This window comes from Silene latifolia, chromosome 2, assembly GCF_048544455.1.
Source record: "Silene latifolia isolate original U9 population chromosome 2, ASM4854445v1, whole genome shotgun sequence".
NCBI classification, from domain to species: domain Eukaryota; kingdom Viridiplantae; phylum Streptophyta; class Magnoliopsida; order Caryophyllales; family Caryophyllaceae; genus Silene; species Silene latifolia.
In genome coordinates, this window is record NC_133527.1 from 105,777,376 (window position 1) to 105,800,963 (window position 23,588).

The following is a 23,588-nucleotide window of genomic DNA, read 5'->3' on the forward strand; positions in this document are numbered from 1 at the left end:
ACAACTGAGGGAATTAGTATATAGTAAGGTTAGGGAAAGTACAAAGTGTTGCTAAAACTTGCTAACCAAGGCCTTTTCATAGGCTACGCATGATAAGTTATGCCATTTCAATTGAGCTGAGATGTATAGTTGTATACAATATTAAGTATGGATTATAGATTATGTAGTAATTGATATAGTATCAATTTTACATATGTGATAATACATTCATCGTTTGAGTTTTATTCAAAACTCTTTTATTATAATACTTTGTTTTGCAAATAGTTGGTCGAGACAATATTGAACCCTATTTAAGTGAAATGGATTAACATAGTATTGGCCCCTAGTCACTTATATGAGGTGACGTCTCCAAGTGACTAGAAGTGTGATGTGATTGATGGCAGGTTCAAGTGCCATAGGGTCAAAAGAGATGACTAGTCGATCACATAGGCAGACTATAAGGAACACTCTGTCGGGCAGTGACCGTTTATAGAGTTCTGGTAATTCATATATAGCCTGGTCGTGGCAAGAGCTACTATAGTATTCTTTTGAGTCAATTCTTTGACTAAAGACTGTTCACCCAAGTTGGCACAGTTTCTGAGTGACTTTGAGTTATGCTCTACGACTTTCGTAATTGAGGTCAAATGGGCATCTCTTGGGTTATGATGAGTTCTGGCTAAATAAAGGGAATAGTGCGATAGGAATTGTCCACCCCCTTGTCAGGATTATTTGAAATCTCAAGGCCAATCGAGGAGTAGTGAACTGGAAATGCGTGGCCACGCTCGGAAGGTATCTACAGTAGATAATTCTGGTCAGACAGTTACTCTCCAGATCGAGGGAACCACTCTTTATATGATCACTTGCAAGAACGACCTGCAAGACACCTGGCATTGAGTGGGAGATTGTAATAGGAGAAGAGAATTGGTAACGCACACTTGTCTCGGACAAGTGGGAGATTGTTGGAGTATGTGTCCTCGATAATAGTGCGATCACATTACTAAAACTCATAATAAGAATACGTAAAGGGATGATTCATTTTTATACATTAACTGATCAACATTAATTGGTAATGATTGGCTGACTAGAGTTTGACATTACAGTCGTTTGACGGTGGTGATCAGTTGATCCCTTAAGGTCACACCTAAATGATAATTCCCTTAATAGATAAAATTAATTAATCGTATCATGATACAGATTAATTAATCCCTTAAAATAGAACAATTCACGAATGTGAGTAAGAATATGAATCTTAATGTAATTCGATTAAATGAGATTCGTTTTAGTAATTAAGATGTTATATTACTAAAATTTTGTTTATGAAACAATAAAATTAAGAATGAACGGTTAATTATAATTGCAATGTGTTGTAGATTATATTAACATGAACCATTTTATTTACTTGTAATTGTGAATTACTAGTCAGTTGCTGTATATAATTAAACTAATATATGTAATGATATTTAATTGTTAAATATGCATTAATATTATTAAACACATGTTACATGTTACATGATACACATTATATGACAAAATAACAAATTGACAAAAATAAAATGGACTCCATATTATGTGTAGTGACCGAAATTATGGGGTATTAGGATAGTTGATTAATTGTTTTAAATTGTTTAAAAAACATAATCATTGCCTATTCTTACAAGTCTAACCCTACATCATTTGGGTAAGACAAAAAGGATAAGCAAAGGCCATGCATTGGCTCCTTCTACCCTACCCTACCCGGCCACCTTTAAAGAAAATGAGGAGAAGTTCTCATTTCTAACTACTCTAATTCATTCTTAGTTTTACACAACTTACTTCTCTCCATCTCTCTAAAAAATTTGTTTTAGAAAATAAGTTGTTCAAAAATATTATATTTAGATTACTAAAAGTAGTAATAAAAATAATAATAAGATTGATTTTAAGGTCTCTAATTTTATATATCTATTTAATATATTAATTAGAATTAAGGGTTTGTCTTGGTGCAATTGAAAGGAGGATCTCACAATATTGAGACGAGGAGGATCATCCATTTATTTAAGCTCAAGAACAAGTGAGAAAGGTGTTCTTACTTATGCCCTTAAATCCGATTTCCATATTGTAAGAAGTATTCTTCTTATCTTTGTTTTATATTTTGTTATGCATGCATAAGATCAACACCTAGTTTTAAAGAGTAAATTAGATTTATAATTAAATGAGTTTAATTAGAGGGTATAGTATCCTTTCATATGATGTGTGTAAGTGTTTGTCTAAGGGTCTAACCTCACGAGTAGTGGTATAGTGTGATAGTCTTAAAGTTGTTATCTGAGGGTCCATGTTATATGTTGTGTATGGTAACCTAATAGGACAGTATTCAGAAAGGGTAATGGTCGTTGGAGGAGTCATGTGATGATTGTTGTATCAAGAGTCTGGTTTTATGGTAATATGGTTGTTGTGTTTCGGGTGCGATCAAGGCACGGTACTTCGTGTTGTGATCTGGGTACTTTCGCGCTGCGGTGCGGCTGTTGGTGGCAGTGTTGCGATACCGTCATCGGTTGTGGTGAAGTAGGCGGGACACTATGTGACGAACTTTAAAAAGTATATACCAGTTATATAGATTGTTATTTTGTTTACTGATGTTGCCTGTGAGTTTCGGTTTGGATATGTAGATCGTTGTTTTATTTATTGGTGTTTCTAACTAGTTTCGGCTTGGGAGTGAGGGTAGAGTATGATATGGAATAAAGTTGCGTATGTGGTCATTGTTGTCATGGTATAGTGATATTCTATTGATGGGACACAGTTGTGAGAGGTTCTTAGAGTACATTTGATCTTGTGTTAGATGAGGCATTGGTTGACATAGTTGTGGCAAGTGATTTGTGGAACATGGGTGTGCTGAGCTGGAAGCGGCATGTTGTTCGTAATCTTTATTGGGACAGTAAGTATAGGGTGTTGGGAATTAGTTTCATGTTAAGTTATGGATGAGTTTTGCGGCAATAAAAAGGAGAACTTGAGGAGCTAATGTGAGTGTGTGTAACAATTGTGGATCATGAGTTATGATTTTGGAGATAGATGCATTATAGAGAAGTATGTCGTTTTCCGGTAATGTGAAAGAGTTAGAGTATTGGTTATGTCAAGGATTTTGTTGTATAGGTTAGGTGGTGTGCTGAATGATTTGAGGTATGAGAATTGTTAGAGAAAGAGAGCCCTGGATATAGGAATAGTTGTTGGTGTTGAGGTTATAGGCGGTTATCGTTGACATGCGGTGGTGATGAGGATAATGAGAATAAATAGCTAAGTATCTAGTGTTAAGCCTGATATTCCCACGATATGTTCAGGGTATTATCATGCCCTCGCCTGACGTTCAGGATAGAAGCCTCAAGATAACTCAGGCTTGGCACCAGGCAGGAGAGGACAACGGTTAAATATGACGATATTAGTTGACCAAGTTAGCAAGCAATATATGGAATAATTATCATATAATATGGTAATTAAATCAGCAATTAAGGAGAATAATTGATCATAATTATGGAGCATTTATCCGGCAAATTAGGCGCATTGAAGATAGCAATTAATGAAGTCATTAAAGGAGAATATTATGCCATTAAAGAGGAAGATTATGCGGATATGTGAAGATTACTATATAAAGGAGGCTGAAGACCATTTGAAGACACGTCCTAATACACTCTACCATACGAGACAAGATTACAAGCTTTACTATAGCAAACACCTAGAACAAAATACATTGTGTAGCATAAAATACAATTATTCTCCAAATATAATAGTGAAACCGCTCTTGGCTTGGTGCCCGTGGTTTTTTCCCATTCAAGGGTTTTCCACATACAAAAATTATTATCTTATTTGTTCTCCTTGTTTTCTTCTATTTTACGTTTTGTTTAGCCTGCTCTGCAGCCATACACAAGATAAATGAGCTAGTTAACCCTGCTACACTCTCTACCCTGATCTGATTCAGCCCTGCGCAGAATCTAGATAAAACAATTGGCGCCCGCCGTGGGGCATCTAGCTCATTAAATATCTTTTTTCGTTTTTTTCACAACGAAAATCCAAAAGAAACTATAAATGGCCACTCCAACCATAAAATAACAACTGGCTGCTGCATTACAAAAAGTGGCTCAATCCGAGGTTGAAATCCAACATTTGAAAGAATCTGAGTCAGCCTTGAAACGAAAACTGGAGAAATCCAAAGGATCAAACTCCAAAATCCAGCCAGGAACCCCATTCTCATCAATTATCAAACACTTTGATTTCTCAAACTTTGGAAGTCCGAGTGCTGCCAAGAAAGTGATCAATATTGATGATGATGACATTCCCAAAGATGACGACGAGAAGCCTGATGAAACAGGAGCAGCCGTCATGATGACAATAGTCCAGGAGATCAATAAACTCAACGAAAAATTCGAAAAAAAAATACCTGGAGTCCCTGCCAGCATGGAAGAAGCTGCCCCAGAGAGTTATGTTGACTCGCCCTTCATAGACGAGATAGCTAGAGTAGATCTTCCCAAGAAATTCCTGATTCCATCTATAAGGACTTATGATGGAACCTCAGATCCACAGAATCATGTGGCCTTCTACAAACAAAAAATGTTAGTTGCATCTATTCCCAGTGAGTTTAGGCAGGTTTGCATGTGCAAGGGATTCAGAACCACCCTGACTGGTCCTTCACTGCAATGGTACATTAACCTGCCAAATGGAAGCATCAAGTCCTTTGCTGACTTGGTCAATACATTCAATCAACAATTCGCCAGCAACAGGGAATTGGAAAAATGCTCCAGTGACCTCTACAAGATTACCCAGATAAAAGATGAGAGCCTTAGAAGCTTCCTTGCTAGGTTCAACAAGGAAAAAGTATCGATACCCAGGTGTGACATCGGCACAGCTGTGGAAGCGTTCAGGCAGGGATTGCCACCCAACAGTGATCTTTATCTTGAATTAACCAAGTATCCCTATCACTCCTTCGAAGACGTCCAAGCGAAAACGCTTGCCTATATCAGGGTAGAGGAGGACAAGAGTTATAAGGTTGGAGGAACCTGCAACATAAAAGACTATGATAAGTCGAACAGGAAAAGTGGCAGCAGGAGAAACAACTACAGGAGTGGTCCATATACCAGGCATGATCACTTAGAAGTCAACCTGACACAAGAACAGCAAGGTAAGACTAAAATTCATTCACTTATATCTGAACATAACTTCTGTGTTGACATTGCAGGTTTGATCAAACGACTGGATAACATGGGGTCAGTAGTCAGGTGGCCCAGGAAGTCAGACAACCCGAATCCAAGGAAGGACCATACAAAATGGTGCGAATTTCACATGGATAAGGGACACACGACATAAGATTGCTTTACCCCCAGAAAGGAAGTAGCCTACTTGTTGAAAGCTGGATACCTCAAAGACCTGATCAAAGCCAGGCGCAGAATTGAAGACCCCACGAAAAACAATCAGGAGCAGAAGCAGGAACCCAATCTCCCTCCACTACCTCTACTCTACGAAGTAAAATTTATAAATGGTGGATCGGAGATTTGTGGCCTGACTAATTCAGCAGCAAAGAAAATAGCCAGGACGCCTCAAACTAAGTCACCCTGCAAGCCTGACAACATACCACCCATGACATTCAATGACTTTGATTTGGTGGGCGTCCCTGATATTCATCATGATGGCCTGGTAATTTCCATGCAAATTAGAACCGCCAATGTAAGGAGGATCTTAGTAGATGGAGGCAACTCAGTGAACTTGATTATGCTAGACGTGCTCAAAGCCATGAAGATCAAAGAGGATCAAAGACGTGCTCAGTGTCTTGGTAGGGTTCAGTGGCGAGACAAAGAACATCTTGGGAGAGATCTATCTTCCTACTTATGTTGAAGGCGTCGCATCCTACGAAAGGTTTGGAGTCCTGGACTGCCTGTCCTCTTACAACGTCATCCTAGGCAGACCTTAGATTCCCAATATCAAGGTTGTCACCTCAACTTATCACCAGTGCATCAAGATACCAACAGATTGGGGAGTAGCAACTATCAAAGGTGAGCATAAGTCAGCCCAAGAATGCTATACCGAGGACCTAAAGCCTTCCAAGACAGGTAAGTCCTCCGCATAGCAATTACTGTACCCTGTCAGGAGCACTTATATGGCGCCACCCAAGATGGAAACAGATCAAGTAATCCTCAACCCTGAGTACCTTGACAGGTATGTTCTAGTTGGCTCTGATGCCCCTGATTCAGTCAGACCTGAATTAGTAAGTTTTCTTAAAAATAAATCTTCCTGTTTTGCTTGGTTTCACTTTTATATGACTGGAATTAGTGCTGATGTTATCACTCATAAGCTTAATATTGACACATCTTTCAAGCCTGTGCAACAGAAAAGACGAAAGTTTGCACCAGAAAGAAACGCCATTATCAATGAAGAAGTGGACAAACTCCTTGACATGGGCATGATCAAATAAGTAACGTACCCTGAATGGCTAGCAAACGTAGTGGTCGTGCAGAAAAAGAATGGCAAATGGAGAGTCTGTGTAGATTACACTGACTTAAACAAAACCTGTCCAAAAAGATCCATTCCATCTTCCATATATTGATGCTATAGTAGATGCAACAGCAGGACATGAAATGCTCACGTTCAAGGATGCTTTCAGTGGATTCAACCAGATAAAGATGTACCCCGCTAACCAGGAGAGTATTGCATTCATTACTGACTGGGGCATATACTGTTTCACTGCCATGCCATTTGGTCTAAAGAATGCAGGGGCAACATACCAGCACCTGGCCAACATGATGTTCAAAGAACAGATTGGGGACATCATGGAAGTCTACATTGACGACATGGTAGTGAAGTCCAAAAATGCATAAGATCATGTGAAGCACCTGGAACAAGCATTTCAAATCCTAGAAAGGTACAATATGAAGCTCAATCCTGCAAAATGCCACTTTGGAGTTTCTGCGGGGAAGTTCTTAGGCTATATGGTGACCAAAAGAGGCATAGAAGCCAGCCCTGAACAGATCAAGGCCATGTTAGAGTTAAAGTCACCCATGTCTGTTAAGGACATTCAAAAATTGACATGAAGAGTAGCAGCCCTGAACAGGTTCATATCCAGATCATCTAAAAGGTGCAAAACGTTTTACAACCTACTCAGAAAAAATAAGCAATTCCAATGGACCCATGAACATGTAGAAGCCTTCCAAGATTTAAAATTATATCTCTCATCTCCACCTTTACTGGCCAAGCCAGAAAAGGGAGAACCCCTGTCGGTATACCTCTCCGTCACTTGAACCGCGGTAAATGCAGTCTTAGTAAAGGAACTGGAAGACCAGCAATACTCTGTCTACTATGTAAGTAAAAGCTTACTAGATGCAAAAATGACGTATGGCTTACTTGAAAAGTATGTTTTAGCTTTGATCATATCTTGTGCCAAGTTGCATCCTTATTTTGAGTCTCATCCCATAATAGTAAAGACCAACCTACCCATAAAAGCTGTCCTACGCAAGCCTGAACTGTCAGGCAGGATGGCCAAATGGTCAGTCCAGCTTAGTACCTATGATATTACCTTTGAACCCAGGACAACAATCACATCACAGGCCTTAGCAGACTTTGTGGCTGATTTCAGCCCTAACCTAGAATCAGACCTGGCCAAAGAAGTTAACCAGTTAGAAAATAAAACCTCTGACCAACAGTGGACCTTGTTCACTGATGGCGCGTCCAACGTAAGAGGTAAAAGGTTAGGATTAGTGCTAAAATCGCCAAAAAGGGGACACTATAGCCCAGGCTTTGAGTTGTGAATTCAAAGATACTAACAATGAGGCTGAATATGAAGCCCTCATAGTAGGACTCAAGGTATGTCTAGACCTCGGTGTTCAAAACTTAAAGGTAAAAACTGATTCACTTCTAATTGCAAATCAAATAAAAGGAATTTATAGAGTAAAGTATGAAAAAATGATTTTATATTTAGAACATGCTAAAAAACTTTGCGATAAATTCGTATCATTTGACATTGAGAAAATACCAAGAGACCTGAATACCCAGGCTGATGCTTTGGCCAGCCTTGGTTCGAATTTTACCCCTACTATTTTTTATAAGATACCTATTGTTCATATACTTGAACCTGCTATCAGCAAACCTGAACAAGTCAATCCTGTCAACACTGACAATGACTTCTGGACTAAACCCTACTATGACTGGTTGCTGCGAGGCATACTACCTCAGGGCAGGCATGAAGCCAGCGCATTTAAAATTAGGGCTTCTTCTTATTCCATCATCAATAACACTCTGTTTAAAAGATCTCAGGCTGGACCTTACCTAAGGTGTCTTGAACCGTATGAAGCCAAGCAAGTGCTTCAAGAAATTCATGAAGGATATTGAAACAACCATAAAGGTGGAAGAAGCCTGGCAAGCAAGGTACTCAGGGCTGGCTACTATTGGCCAACTCTGAGGGCTGATTGTCTAGACTATTGTACAAAATGTGAAGCCTGTCAAATATACGCCCCAATTATTCATCAACCATCAGAACTACTACATTCAATTTCTGCACCCTGGCCATTTATGAAGTCGGGCATGGATATAGTAGGAAAACTCCCAGTAGCACCAAGCCAAAAAGTGTTCATGTTAGCCATGGCTGACTACTTCTCCAAATGGATTGAAGCGGATTCTTTCAGGCAGGTTACTGAGAAGGAAGTAATATCCTTCATCAGGACAAATTTCATATGCAGGTATGGAGTCCCTTCAGAGATAATCTGCGATAAAGGCACCCAGTTCGTTGGGAAAAGAACCAAGGCTTTCTGTGACGAGTGGAATATCAACCTTGTGACTTCAACCCCTGGCTATCCAAAAGCAAACGGTCAGGCTGAATCAAACAACAAGGTAGTCATCAACTGCCTAAAAAAGAAACTGAAGAGTAAACGAGGCAGATGGGCTGAAGAACGGTTACTAGTACTCTGGGCAGACAGGACACATCCAAAGACATCAACATGCCAAACACCTTATTCCCTGGTGTATAGTTGTGAAGCAGTCATCCATGTAGAAGTGCACGTGCCAACCTCAAGATATAGCCTGAACAAAATTGAGGCAAATGCCGACCTGATGCAAGACAACTTAGTCCTGACATAAGAACTTACAGACTATGCTAAAATCAGGATGGCCTCATATCAACAAACAGTAGCTAAAAGTTATAACAAGAATGTCAAAGTCAGAGTTTTCAGGGAAGGAGACCTTGTTCTACGAAAAGTATTCCCAAACAATCAAAAAAGAAAAATCAGCAGGCAAGTTAGCCCGTGCATGGGAAGGTCCATACTTAATAGACTCAATCGTCGGACAGGGAGCATACAGGCTACAAACCTTAGAAGGAGAAATGATCCCATGGTCCTGGAATGTAACCCATTTAAAACTATTTCATATATGATTCTTGGAATGAAAACAGCTATACCCTGTCCTAACAAGGTAAAATTCAAATTTAAACTCATAACTATTTGATTTTTGCTCACTTTGCCTGATGAAACTGCTTGCCTTACATGATCAACATGCAAAATTCTATGTGTACCCTGTATGAAAAAAATTATATGTTCAACCTTACTTATACATACTTTAATATAATATTTAAATCCTAAAAATATTATACATGAATTGTTGTTGCATGAATAAAATCTTCAGGATTGAGTGCTACCCTATTATAGCTGTACTTTTCAAAGTACCTTTTAAAAAAAAATCCGCACCCTGTCGTGCCCAAACGAAGGTTGGTAACCCACACCAGATACGGTAAATACAGGCATGAAATAATTGTCCAACACAGGTATTTACTGCACACCTCTACATGGCTGGACGCAGCACTGGACGTGTAAGAAGGTGAGAGACCCTGACAACCGTCCAAATGTCCTCCCGACAGGCCGAATACCAAGCCCTCCAGCCACGCAGAGGACATAAGCCCTGCAGTTAGGCCGGATCCCACCCACTTCAATCATAATTGAAAAACTGTATATGATTAAAGATCAAACACCGAATAAAAACATGTGGCAGGTTAACAGGTGGAAAAATTATATGACAGGTTAACAAGTTGAAAAATATTTTTAACAGGTTGAGGAAAAACTTATCAAGTTAACAAGTCAAGAAGCAACGAAATGATAAATCCAGAAATAAAAAGCAACCTAGAAAGGCAAACTTTCTATTAATACCAAGCCATCACCCCCTGAGGCAAAGGCAACAAAAAGTTTAACTTGTCAGGGATATCTTCCCTGACAAGAGGAACCAAAATATTAGATTGTCTTTCCAGGGACATCCCCCCTGGATGGGCCAAACCAAAGATATTAAAATTTCTTAAAAACTATTGCTTCTCCTGAGAAGCAGCATCAGCAATATCACCCTCGACCTTCTTGACAACCTCAACATCCTTCTTCGCCGGAAAATCCACTTCCTCCTCTTCACCAAGGTTGTGCAGGTCAGGATACCTCTTAGCACCTAGAGCCATCTCAGCTTCCGGGTCCTATTTGGCTCTAATCTCTACAGGCTCATTCACTGCAGCAACTTTCCCCCTGACAAAGAAGTAGAAAGTAGCATCATCAAGCTTGCCTTCCAAATCATCCTTCTCCATGTTGAGCTCCTCATTCCTCTCCAAAGCCTCTTGCAATAGCTGTTTGGCGGATCCAGCCTCCAACTTGGCAGCATCACTCTCAATCTGCGCCCTCTTCAAATCAGCCCTGGCAACAGCTAAGTCATCCTGAGCAAAGGAAAACTCAGACTTCAGCTTATCAAATTTAGAGCCAAGTGAATTGACCTTAGCCACCAGTGAAGTCGATTGATAAGCATTGAGAAGGCATGTCATCGCAGCCTTGATATGGAGATAAAACCAAACTATCAACAACACAAATCAACAAGGTGACAAGAGAAAAATTAGGCTAAAAGAAGAATCAAGCTACCTCTCCCAGAGATGTAAGAGCGTTTGTCACAAGATTGACATCATGATCCACCATGGCAACTACCTTAGTAGAAGATTCACCCGGATCCATTGATAGGATTAAAGGAGAGATGGAGGTATCAAACTCCTAGATCTTATCCCTAGAAGTATCCATATTATCCACCCTGGCCTTGACCTCCCTGATAGGAGGACCAATACTAGCCGCATCCTGCTTTCTCTTTTGAGCTGTCGATGATGTCTCAACAGTTACAGAAGGCGCAACGGGAGTAACCGGGACAGCAGGCACATCAGTCAGGTCAATTGGCTTGTCAGCTTCAGTACCGGAACCACCACTGCCCTGAGAACCTTCTTCCTTGATCTAAGAAAGCCTAGCATTTAGATTAGCCGTGCCAAAACTGCCACGCCTAGAAGATAACCTGGTAGCTACAACACGAGACACTATATCAGCAATAAGGATGAAGTCAGTACAAATAGATTTCCCTGAGAAAAAGACCAATAGAGAAGAAACCTTACCACCAGAAATAGAAACCTCAGCAGGCTTGGCAGGCTTGAGAGCCCTTGGGACATTTTCAGCTTTCAAGCAACGTGGAAAATGAGCAGCCCTGCTACAATATGGGCACGACCTTTCAATATAAAGGAGAGCCAAGAAAGCAGTTACCCACTTAAAAGGAGAATCTACATTGCACACCCAATAATCCACTGAAAAGCAAGGTACACTCTGTTAAATATTTCCTGCTTTCTTTTTTTACTAATAAAACATGTGCAGGAAAGACAAAATAACAAAAAACTTACCAGCAATGCAAGCATCATAATTGAGATATGCCGGGTCAGGCCCAACAGAATTGGTCCTAATAAACATATAACCAGCAACCCAATTTTTATCAGCACCGCTGTCCAAATTGCTGAAAAGAGGAGTGGTCGAGGGTCTAGCCTTGAAATTAACCCTACTAGGGCTATGGGTCTTTAAAAGATAGCAACTTTTCAAGTCGCCTAAAGTGAAGGACATGTTATGCTTCCCACACATAAATTCGATTGAATGAACTACCTTCCAAACTGAAGGCACGATCTGATACGGCGGAACACCAATCTCCTTAATCACTTCCACCATCAAAGAAGAGAGAGGCAATTTGCAACCAGCCCTAAAAGCCCAATCATGAATATAGAACCAGCTTGGATAAGCCCAGTCTGCCCTAATTGGTGAATCTACAGAAATCCAAACCTCGGCATCAGCAGGGATAACTCCCTTATCCTTTAACATACTCTCAAACTCGGGTTTGAGATGGTTGGGAAGGCTAAGGTGCTCGCTAAGTGCTTTTGTTGGCTTGAACTCAAAATCGTCATGGAAGATATACACCATCTCCATAGCAGGAGTACCACATAGGACTTCAGAAGACTCGGGTCTATTTTCAGAAGTTTGTTCAGGGTTTGGAATATCAGGAGTACCAGAAGTAAGTGCTCCCCTGGTTGATTTCCTTTTTACAACGATTGTTTTATTTTCTGGTAATTAATGGAAAGATGAACAGAAGTTGAAGATGAAGATTGAAGAAGAAATCAGAAGAATTTCAGAGGAATTAATCGGGTTTTTGATGAAGAATGGAACAAGAGTAAAAGAATCGGGTTGTATGTGGATTCTGGAGTAGATTCTGATCTGGGTGTACTCGATCGAGTAGAGGCAACTTGATCAAGTATGGGGTACTCGATCGAGTACGTAAGTTACTCGATCGAGTGTCCGGGTTTTTATGGATTTTTGACGCGGGCTTGATTATAATAGTGGAAGAGGTATAAAAGGTTATATGACAAGTTTCTCATTTCATTCTCTCAAAACCATTCACAAATTCAAACGACGCTCTCTTCTCTCTACTTTTACAATAAAACCAAGGCTAGGGTTCGTAGTTTTTGGGGATTTTTACATCTTTGCAATCATCAGTTATTAGGGAAGTTCCTTGTGTTGTTTTTACATTGTTTTGTTAAGATTGCTCTAACCCTAATTGGGTGACTTGGGGGTTTTTGGTAGAAATCGGTTTATGGTGTATAGTTGTTGATTATTGATGCGTGTCTTTTATATGATGTTTTACATCCCATTTTACACGCATTTCAGAGCTCATTCATGTAGTTTATGCTGCATTTCTCCCTATTTCCGTCTACTTCCGTATTTTTGTACAATATTGCAGAAATGTGAAGAATCCAGCAGAAATCGAGCTAAATCCGTCCCCAAGTATCCTGCATTGCATTTTGACGTGAAGTACTCATCTGAGGAACGAGCTTGGTGCGCATTCCAAGACCCAAAAGACATATCCACGAGTTTATAAGAGGCAAGTAGCAGCTCATCCTGTCGATCGACCACCTCCTTCAGTCGATCGACCAACTATCGCGTTCCAGAAGCTACTGTTTGCTGAGGACCAGTCGATCGACCAGTCCTATCGGTCGATCGACCCAACTGCTATTTCAGACGAGAATTAGAAGACTGAGGAAGCGCAAGCCCATGATGCTAGGTTTAGGAAATAAGAAGTTACGTTACTTTCTGTATAACGTAACCTAGAAACTTTCAGTTAGGAGGAAGTCTATCATTAAGTTTTTACCTAAGTTTTATTCAATCAGTTTTACATTAAGTTTACATACGGTTTTAGGAAGAATTAGGGTTTGGAATATTGTAAGCATTGGAATTTTCGCTCTTGTTCTTAATCATTCTCCTGCTATTCTCGGTATTCTTCTGCCCTATTTCGATTCATCTGTTTCGTTATTAGATTAGAATTGCCAGTAGCTTCCCGAAACCATCTTTATTGTTGCATGTTAATTGTTTGCCCTATCGCTTTAATTATGGATTCAACTCTTTTATGCCCTAGTATTATTATTAGTATCACTTTCAGCATGAGTAGCTAAATAGTTTGTACTAGGATGTAGGCGAATTGTGGCATAGGCGGCATTAGATTATACACGGCCTGAACCCGCGTGTTGGTCGATCGACCACCTTACCCGGTCGATCGACTGAACTCGTGAGGTTACCTTTCGTTTTAATTGATTTTAATGTTGTATTTAACGAATCGAATGCATGCGACCAGTTAGATACCCTTTTGTGACTGACCCAATAGATCGAAAGATAGGGAAGTCTGTTAGACCATCAATTGAATCGACTAAACTGTGCTAAGATCGAAAGATAGGTATAGTTTAGACCATTAGTCACTTTTCAGGACGAGAGTCAGTTTTAGTGATATTAGGGACCTATAGCGAGATCGAAAGATTCTATTTGTTAAGAGTGGACCGAGAGGACCTCTTTATTTCCCGCCTCACCTGTGTTGACTCAGACCGACTTAGTTTGCTGCCGCTGAAGCTATAATGAACCGATCATCCTAGTACCCCCTTCTTTATCTGTTAAACCGTCTTTTTAGTTTATTATCTTTATCTGCTCTTAGCTATAGACCATCTCAACTCAACCCCCACAATTGTTACCTTAGACTGAATATAAATCAACTAGAATTTACATCTGCCTCCTTGTGGTTCGACCCTGTTACCACTAGCCTAGGTTAGTCTTAATAGGAAATTATAAATCTTATTTTTGGTACTCACAACGACGGGTATCAATTATTATTGTAGGTGATGATGTGGTACTTTGTACACTTGTGTGATTGGCTGCAGTTATACCGGATTGCAAAAAGGTAAGGTTTCCCTACTCAGTTGACTATGTAATTAACTATAAGATGGCATGATTGTTTTACTGGCATGATTACTATTATCGTTACTTTGGATTTGGCATGTTTGTATTGGTATTGTGGTTTGGGTGTAATTGTATGTGGTTCGTGAGGTGCGCCCTCGGCTGAGTGGAGTCATCGTCGGGGATGGCTTCACGCCCTTGATTCACCCCTTGTGGTTCTCGTCACAAAGGGGATGTGCACATTAATGGACATGGGTTATTCGCTCTATGGTGTTGAGCGGGGCTTAGGTGGTAAGGCCGCGATCCCCACTGACGGAGTGGATTACCTGTTGCGATGGGTAATCTGGTAGGGCTACACATTTAGTGTGTAGCCAATGGTTGTTGATCAATTGGTGTTTGGAGGAATTTGTTTAGATTGATTGGATGCTTATTGTTTATTTCTTATCTTGTTTATTCAGTTGACTGACCCCGGTTAAATGTTTTGAAAACTGTGGTGATCCATTCAGGGATGGTGAGAAGTTGTTTAGCAGGCAACCATATGGATAGCTCGCGGGATCTGGCTAGAATAGAGTCATCATTTGTCTTGAGTTTAGTCTTCCGCTGTAGTCTTATGATAGTTGTATTATATTTCCAGTTTCGGTTTTAAGTTGTACGTACTTTTAACTTTTGAACTTAAAGTATGTTTTGGAATGGTCACTTTTGATTACTATACCTCGGGCGACCGAGATGGTAGCATCTCCATGTGTTAGGATGGTCTTAGTAAGGAACTTTGGTGTATGGGGGTGTTACACCTATTTCATCACATAAATGCTCATAGACTCCGATTATGACTAATACATCATTAAACAACCAAATTAAGACAAACTCACGGCCTTATGGCCATTATTACTACCCAACTAAAACAAAATATGAAACAACACGATATTTCAACAATTCGTTTCATAAGCATTGCATTCCCCCTATAGCCTGTGACGGTATCCCGCTACCGTCACCAACACACGCACAGTAGTGTGAGACACCATAATCACATTAACACTCATCGCATCTACGCAATCTCATGGACATGGTACTAATACCACGTATGACAATAACAATTGTGGACAAGGCCCTCGGGAGCTGCGTCCGCGGGATCCACACTAGGCATAATCGACTCGAGGTTCTTTCGAATCGAATTAAGACAAATTAGAGTCGCCACCAAGTTTTTTGGGAACTTGGAACCGTTCAAGTCAACTTTACACCTTTCATCGAAAAGCATAAAGCCAATCGACTACGAGTGATTAAAGATAAAGACTTGTACCCTATATCACTCGATTTGAATGACTCTCGTAATCCAATGGTATTTAGACGGATCCACAAACCATAGATCTTGAGTAAGGGGTGAGGGTACGTGTTAGGAAGCCCATAAGGACACCTAACTCCGCCCGTCAATAACGGCCTCTACTAAGTCAAGTATCGGATTTCAAACAAGGTTGTAGCTACTACGATATATGATATGCAAACATCGTTTTAAAACCCTAACATGTGACAATAATTTCTATGTCGTTTAATGCATGAATACTAACTTTGTCAAAGTTGTTTTAGCATGTTGGTTGATTTGAAATAAAAGATGCGCAAACACGGCTTAGGAGGAATGGGGGAGCCATTGGGATCTATCCTATTACAACCCAGGCATTTCATGCCGACACAACGAGAAATAAATTACAACTCGATCTAATTACAACAACTATCGAAATTATTTTGACTCAATTAAAATAAAACCTATATACATGATACAAAATTACAATACAAACTAACAAAAAAACAACTTAAACAATTATGACTTAACAAATAAAATAAATGTAAACAAAAAGGCTAAAACTAAGTTAGATTGATTAATGATGTTAGCCGATTTATTAATTAGTAAACAAATTAGACTAGAATTAAACTAATTAAATTAAATTGAACAAATACAAAAGTTTGAAATAAATTAGGTACAACTTATTGATTAAATTGAACCCAACTCATTAAAATTATTCACCAATCCATATTTATTAAAATAGGATTAGTAAACAATTAAAGAAACAAAAGAAGAAAAGAAATCAAAACTGGCAGACCCGTGCAGTGCACGGATCAGAAGTCAGAACAGACCCGTGCAGTGCACGGTTTTTGTAGAAAACAAAGTTAATTGCATTTTAATTTCGAAATCAGCAAAATAAATTACGGAAAAATTCACTAAATTAAATTTACATATTTTGAACCTTAAAAAATAATAAAAACAAAATTTACAATATTAGAAACAAGTAAAACAAATTAAAGGTTAATTAATTATAAATTAAATTAAATAACTACGAACTAGGTTAAAAACAATTCTAATTTGTCAACGAGTGCAAATGGAAAGGTGTTAAGCATGCACTTCCATGCTAGCGAGAAAATTAGTGAATGGGAAGATGAATTCAATTAAAAATTAGAAGATTGCAAATTTCATTTACAATAATGTTATTTTACTCCTAAGATGCCTAATGAATTAACGAACTAAATTGAGGTGTTAAATTAGTTGAAAGAATTGTGTAAAGGTGGCCTACTATTACGATGAATGAAAAAATCAAAGTTAAAACAAAGGTACAAATAACATACTACGTCAATTAGATTGATTTAATTCTGTCCGATTCCAAATACGAGGATATGTAAATGAGAAGGGGATACGACCGACCAATCTGGCGGATTTCTTTCCCAACTCAAGTCAACGCTGGTATTCGGAATGGCACTTTAACTCATACTCATACTATACTAATGTTTCATAGTTAACGATGTTAGACGATGTATAATATATAAAACAAGAGATAGAAAAACAAATAAGAATAACGAAATAAAAAGGGAAAGAAGGAGGATTTGATGCACCCTCAACCTACATGTATCGTTGACACCGTCTTGGGTCGTAATCGATCGTAGATTTTATCTCGAGGGGCCGTCGTCGACGAAGACAATTGAAATTGAATTTTGAAATCACGAAACACCACGTTCAAAAGGCAGACTTGAGCAACGATTTTCAATCACTCACCACGACTTCGTTTCTCAACGATTTTTCAATCCGAAAGATGTTTGGAAACTAAAAAGACTGAATTTTGTGAATATGGAAATAAACCTGAAGTATTAATAGGATTTGTGCACGAGAATCAAGGCCAAAGACCACGACAGAAACTCGAAAACAAGATTTGTGTCCCTGTTTTCAAGCGGCTGTCACGGCTTTAGTTTAGGGTTTTTTTGGATGATTGATGGTTGTTATTTGTAGTATGATGTGAGTAGAACCTAGAGGAATGAAACTATGGCAGAGGGGAGGTATTTATAGGGAGTTAAAGTAGGATTTCGAAGGGTGAACAACAGCTTGGGTCCGTTTCGCATAGCTGCTGTCCAGCAGCTATTTTGAGGGTTTAGGGTGTGTTTTCTTGGTGGGCCAGGCATGGTAATATGGTTAGGATAGTCAGGTGTGGATGGGTTGTCATGGGCACGGGTTTTCTAATAGTTTGGAGCGGGTTTCGGGCTTGGAAAGTCGGGTTTGGTGTTGTTCAAAACAGAGCAGCGCGGGTGGTGTTTGGGCTGTTTTGGTCGTGATTTGGGACGTGGGTATGAGGGTTCGAATTGGGGTTGGATGGGTAGAAGCCTAGGTTGGTTAGTGTACTCGAGATTCGTGCCAACTCATAAAGAAAACGGGCTCAAAAACCGAGCTATAATCGAGCTCCAAAACGTGTGATTAAAACGAGTTTTCAATTTTCAAATTCGATTTTTCAAATCAAATAACACATTAAAATGAATGATTTTTCAAATCAAATATATTCATAAAATGATTTTTTAAATCAAATATTTATTTTATTTTCAATAAAATAAACTTGAGAAAATAATTCAAAATAATTGAATTAAAACTTTTAATTTAAACATCATTTAAATTAAAAAAAGGAATAAAACGTTTAAATTAAATATCATTAATAAAACGCTTCATCGACGACGCCCATTCTACATCGTAAAACGAACCCAAACAATGACAATGCCAACTAGTGAATACATGTCGTCCTATCATCATCGGGTGTTTGTCGGGTTCTCTATAAATTCCAATATCGACGGATACGGGTATCTACAGAGCCCCCACTTTGACTGAGGCTTGGACAAGGCGAAAGTCAAAGTATACCCTAGGTCCCTCTCGACCTGAGGATTCTGCGGGTCGTTTATAGTCCATTAGACTTGCGTATATAAGCTAGCCAGCCATAAGAAGAGATCATACCTGAAACTTCGTCGGGGATTAACTCTTGCTTCTGTTGCGCCAGATTGTCATTGTTGGTCGTCGACTCATCAAATTGCATATATGGTGGATTGAGCCTTATCCTTGGGCGCCTACGTATCCGTTTCTGATGGAATGAAACCCGCATCGTAGTTCGGCAACTGCTGACACTTGCCCAAAGTTTATCATCTGCTGGCATTTGTCCGAAATTCGTTTCTGCTGACACTTGTCCAAAGTTTATCTTCTGCTGGCAGGTGTCCAAATGGGACGGGACTTTCCGAGGAGGTTGTCGCCGCTTTCATCATTTGCTTTCAGCTATAGAGTTCCTCCATTTCATACTCTTGTATTGAATTGAATTATTGGTGGATGTCATCCTTTACATCTTGATAATGGTCTCTAAAGCCAACGGCTTCAGTGCCCCCAGTTTGAAATGGCTCTAAAGTCGAAGACTTTAGAGCCCCCAGTTGAATCATATCCTGCTACATTTGAAGCACAAAAACGTACTAGCAATAATCATCACATAAGCACATTTGGATCATCGATCCTAAAATTAGATCATTTGAAAGATTTGGTCATCGACCCGAAAATGGAATTTGAAAATTTTGAATAATTGGGTCATCGACCCGAATTTTGAATTTTGACATCATTTAGTATGTTGGGCCATCGACCCAAAATTTGAATTTGAAACGAATCATTTGGATGTTGGGTCGTCGACCCAAAATTTGATTTTGAACTTTGAGATTTGAACCTTGACTTGAAATGTACCACTACTTGGATCATCTATCCATAATTCGCAAAAAGTTTTTGAAATTTCGGAATTCTGAAATCTTTGGCATTTTGAAATCGAACCTTGACGGGTGAGCAGGAAATACGACTCAGACACTCTGTATGACCCGTAAACAAACGTGGGCGTAGCCCGCTACCGTAAAACAAAAAAGGAAAAGAAAACCGTAAGTGTGCACGGGTTTTAATTCGATTATTGACTTGTTGGGGGTAGAAATGTAAATTGGCCATTCTGGCGCCAAAAGACGACAAATGGGAATCACAAGGTCGTCGAACTTGGGACGGAGATATTGTATGGCATGGGCGTGCTCCCGAGGGCACATGGGAATCAAGATCACTTGGCATTGACAGGGTGGATTAAACTCACGGAGCAACAACGTTGGCTTCGTCCAGACACTAAACACAGACTTATTTTATGAGAACACTTAGACATCACACATCACTCTTGTTGGGAACATTCTGTCACTCTTATCCTCGCCTCCTTTCTTTTCAGTGAGTTTTCATTATTTCTTGCCACCGCCTTCTTTCTTTTCAGCGGGCTTTTACTATTTTTCTTCCACACCTTCTTTCTTTTCAGCGGGTTTTTCATATTTTCTGTTCCCAACACAAACTCACATCTATATGACTCAGCATCTTTGCCTAAACCGTTAGATAAAGCTCATTCTGAGACTTGATACTATTCATCCGAACCTATATCCTTATCCTAGCCTACATCGAGTGCTAAGACTGACTCAAACAAAGGTGGCTTCATTTGGACTTGGTTAAGACCCGTAAGAAACCGACAAGATGACAACTTGGTTGATGAGTGGATTGAATCCTTTAATCTGAAGGACTGCCTACGTATTCGCGTGAAGCGAAATCAAATCCGACGTAGTTCGATCTAGGTGCATAAACTTGGCATTTTAATTGTGTGTACACACTCGAAGGTTTCACCTAAGGTATCATGTCATATCCCATTCTAGCCTGTAAAGTACCGTTAAATCCCGTGTTTGGGGTTAGGTGTAAAAGGCTTGGATCTTTTGGGATGTGGAGCTTGGTAATAACGAGTTGGAATGGTTAACCATCATTCTAAAGGTTTGTTTTGTGGTGCTAAGGCCAAGGGTTATGGCTGCTGATGTGGTTGGAATGGGTGTCTCGGGTTTGATGAACCACGAGTGCAAATGGGTTGAAAAATGATGTGGGTTCAAATTTTCATGTCTGGACCCTAAAGGCTGGGTGTAACAACACAAGCGGAATAATTCTCAAAATTCCCGACTATCCCTTTGTAACTGTCTCATGAAGGACTTAGAGGGTAAAGAGGTTACTACTTAAGCTTTTGGGCTTCGCCCATTGAACTTCAACTATGGGTACTTGACTTGACTTCTGGCTTCCGTAACTTCGACATCCAACCAAAAGCATTCTGCAATAACTTCAACATCTTTTTTCTTTTTTCCTTTTTCTTTCATCACTTTTCATTTTTTCATTTTTTTCATTTTTCCAATTTTTTCTCTTTCTCATTTTTTCATTCTTTTTCATCTCTTTTTTATTCTCTTCTTGAAAATGGTCTTCTATTCATTCTCTTAGTCACAAATGGGTACACCTTGATAACTGAGCTTCGCCAACTAAATTGGGTTAGAACTAACAATTCCTTCTTAGAACGGGTTGATATCTTCTCTCTTCGAGATGGGATGATTTTGTTGGAGAATGGGCTTACCTTCCGTCATCGATATGGGAAACAAGGAGCTAGTCCGGGTCGGTCATAGAATCATCTAAAAGCTTGTCATAAACACTGGTTCTGATGGAGGTTTTCTACCGCCAGACATGGAATAGGTAAAGGAATCGAACACGGAATCCTATTGTACCTTACGTTTTGAAACGGGACATATTTCTACCCCAGGGATGCCTTTGAGTGTGTTGTGCATTTTATCATGTTTCGGAATGATTGAGGATTGGAAACAAGACATATTTGGAAACGAACTGCAACTTTTATTGGAATGACACATGCTTAACAGACTCGAAGGAACGATTCCTAGGACACACCCTAGGTCATCGTGGAACAAACGACTCAACTTCAAGAAAAGAAAGTCCTAGACTCGACTCGACTAAGATAAGAAAACAGATCCCGACTCATAATTTTCAAATCTGGTCTTGAGCTTTCTCTTGTTCAGCTGTCAGCTTAGATGCTCGGCTCTTGTCCTTGATCCCTTTGATGGTCTGCCTCCATCCCGAGGTAGTCCTTTGAGGATCTACACCAATGATGAAGGTCGGTGAATCGAATTGTCCTTTATTAACTTCGTTAACGAGAGGAGTACATTCTGGAGCAAGACTCCCGACTTGAATTTCATTCTTCGGGTTTAGCAAGGATTCAAAGCAATCCACAAATATATTCCCGATAAACACCCCTTTCAAGGGACATGGGCGGATAATATGGGAATAATCGACATTGTCTTCGACAGAAACAAAGTTGGCGTGATCGCCAAATGGATTGGTGATGTTATTGAGTTTAACAGTTGGGATCGGGAGTGTTCCATTCTCAATCATGTCTTGGATTTCGTGCTTCAGTCGATAGCACCTTTCAGTATCATGGCCTTTCCCTTGATGAAAGGCACAATAGGCATTTGGTTTATACCATTTACCTTGTTGATCAGCGGGAGGGTCGGGAGTTGGACCAATAGGCTTCAGCTTTCCTTGGGCTATGAGCCTTTGGAGAGCGTATGTATAAGTGCATCCGATATCGGTGAATTCCCTAGGTGTTTGGCGCTGCGACTTCTTCGATTGCCCTTCTAAGAGATTGATGGCTTCATCAATATGGGTCGTTGCTGGGGCCTTGCCCTTAGACGATGAGGCCCCTTGGTACCCTTTCGGCTTTTCAGCCTCTGCCCTTATGACATCATCTTCTACCTTTATCTCGATTCTTATCAATTCTTTGAAAGAGCGAAAATTCTGGTATTTCAGAGCATTACGGTAAACGGGTCGTAGATTCTTTACGAACTTATCTACCATTTCAACTTCATCAGGCTTCTTGGCTAGTTTCACGCTTTCAGCGCGCCATCTTGCAAGGAATTCAGTAAAGCCTTCTTTTTCTTTTTGTGTCATCACCTCCAATGTTCTTATGTTGGTTTGAATCTCGACATTGTCAGCATAGTGCTTACAGAACTCCACCGTAATATCTTCGAAAGTGGGGAAGTTCTTAAGGTCCAGATTGTAGAACCACGCCTTCCGGTGTTCATCCAGAGATTGGGCGAAAATTTCGGAGAGCATGTCGGCGGTACTCCCTTCGATGCTAAGTACCCCTTATAGGCCTTAACATGGTGGATGGATCTTCTCGTGCCCTTAAACTTTGGGATATCGGTGAGTACCATGTTTGTGGGCAACTTATCCGGATCGGGGCATAGGCCCTAGCATTTTCGTAGTGGATATTCTTCCCCTGGGAGAGTTTCAGACGGTCTTCAATGAATTTGAACCGTTTCTCCAGATCAGTCAGAGGTGGGGTGGAGGAATCTTCACCCAGCTTGGATTCGATCACATCCATTCTAGCCCTCATGAGGTTCACGGCCTCAGTGAGTTTGTTAACAGCGTCTTCCATTGCTTGAAGTCGGGTTTTTGGCGGCCTTTCTACAAGAAAACCCCGAATTGAGTCAATATTCAAATGTAAGAGCCCCTGCACACTTAAGGACACGACACCAACTTGACTCAAACAAAGACTCGACTTATGACTGACTAACCAAAAGGTTCGATTCACGGTTAGATTTAGACCTCGATTCATTTTGGACTCGACAAAACGACACGACCCAAACCATCATAATTCGATTCTAAACTGGACTCGGTGTGACTAAACCCGTGATTGGACCAACATAGCCCATAGGTTTAAGTGAAACGCCCTAAATGGCCTAGCTTAGATGTTTCTGTGGACTGTCCTAGACCAATTGGTCGACCCACATGACTCGAAGCCCAAGAGGTGAGCTTGGGTGACCCAACAAGGTCGTGTTCTAGACACTTGGGACAAAACACGCCTAGCCAAACACGGCTAGGACCCGGACACGACTCGACGCATTTCATGCTTGGTTAAG

The 23,588-nt window shown here is 40.0% G+C and overlaps 2 protein-coding genes across 2 annotated transcripts; both read left to right on the top strand.

The window, feature by feature from the left end:
• Positions 1-4,398: 4,398 nt before the first annotated feature.
• Positions 4,399-5,829, top strand: LOC141641157 (uncharacterized). Its single transcript, XM_074449830.1, has 3 exons — positions 4,399-5,119; positions 5,177-5,204; positions 5,322-5,829. Exons 1-3 carry the CDS (start codon positions 4,399-4,401, stop codon positions 5,827-5,829), a joined length of 1,257 nt encoding a protein of 418 aa, XP_074305931.1.
• Positions 5,830-8,508: 2,679 nt separating this feature from the next.
• On the top strand, positions 8,509-9,060 carry LOC141641158 (uncharacterized). Its single transcript, XM_074449831.1, has one exon. It carries the CDS (start codon positions 8,509-8,511, stop codon positions 9,058-9,060), a length of 552 nt encoding a protein of 183 aa, XP_074305932.1.
• The last annotated feature ends 14,528 nt before the right edge of the window (positions 9,061-23,588 follow it).

Excerpts from the sequence above, each read along its gene's own strand:
- LOC141641158 (XM_074449831.1), top strand. The coding sequence starts at position 8,509 with ATGGATATAGTAGGAAAACTCCCAGTAGCACCAAGCCAAAAAGTGTTC.
- LOC141641157 (XM_074449830.1), top strand. The coding sequence starts at position 4,399 with ATGGAAGAAGCTGCCCCAGAGAGTTATGTTGACTCGCCCTTCATAGAC. Across the intron at positions 5,120-5,176 it reads CCTGACACAAGAACAGCAAG|GTTTGATCAAACGACTGGAT; the intron begins GTAAGACTAAAA and ends TTGACATTGCAG. Across the intron at positions 5,205-5,321 it reads AAACGACTGGATAACATGGG|AAAGGAAGTAGCCTACTTGT; the intron begins GTCAGTAGTCAG and ends CTTTACCCCCAG.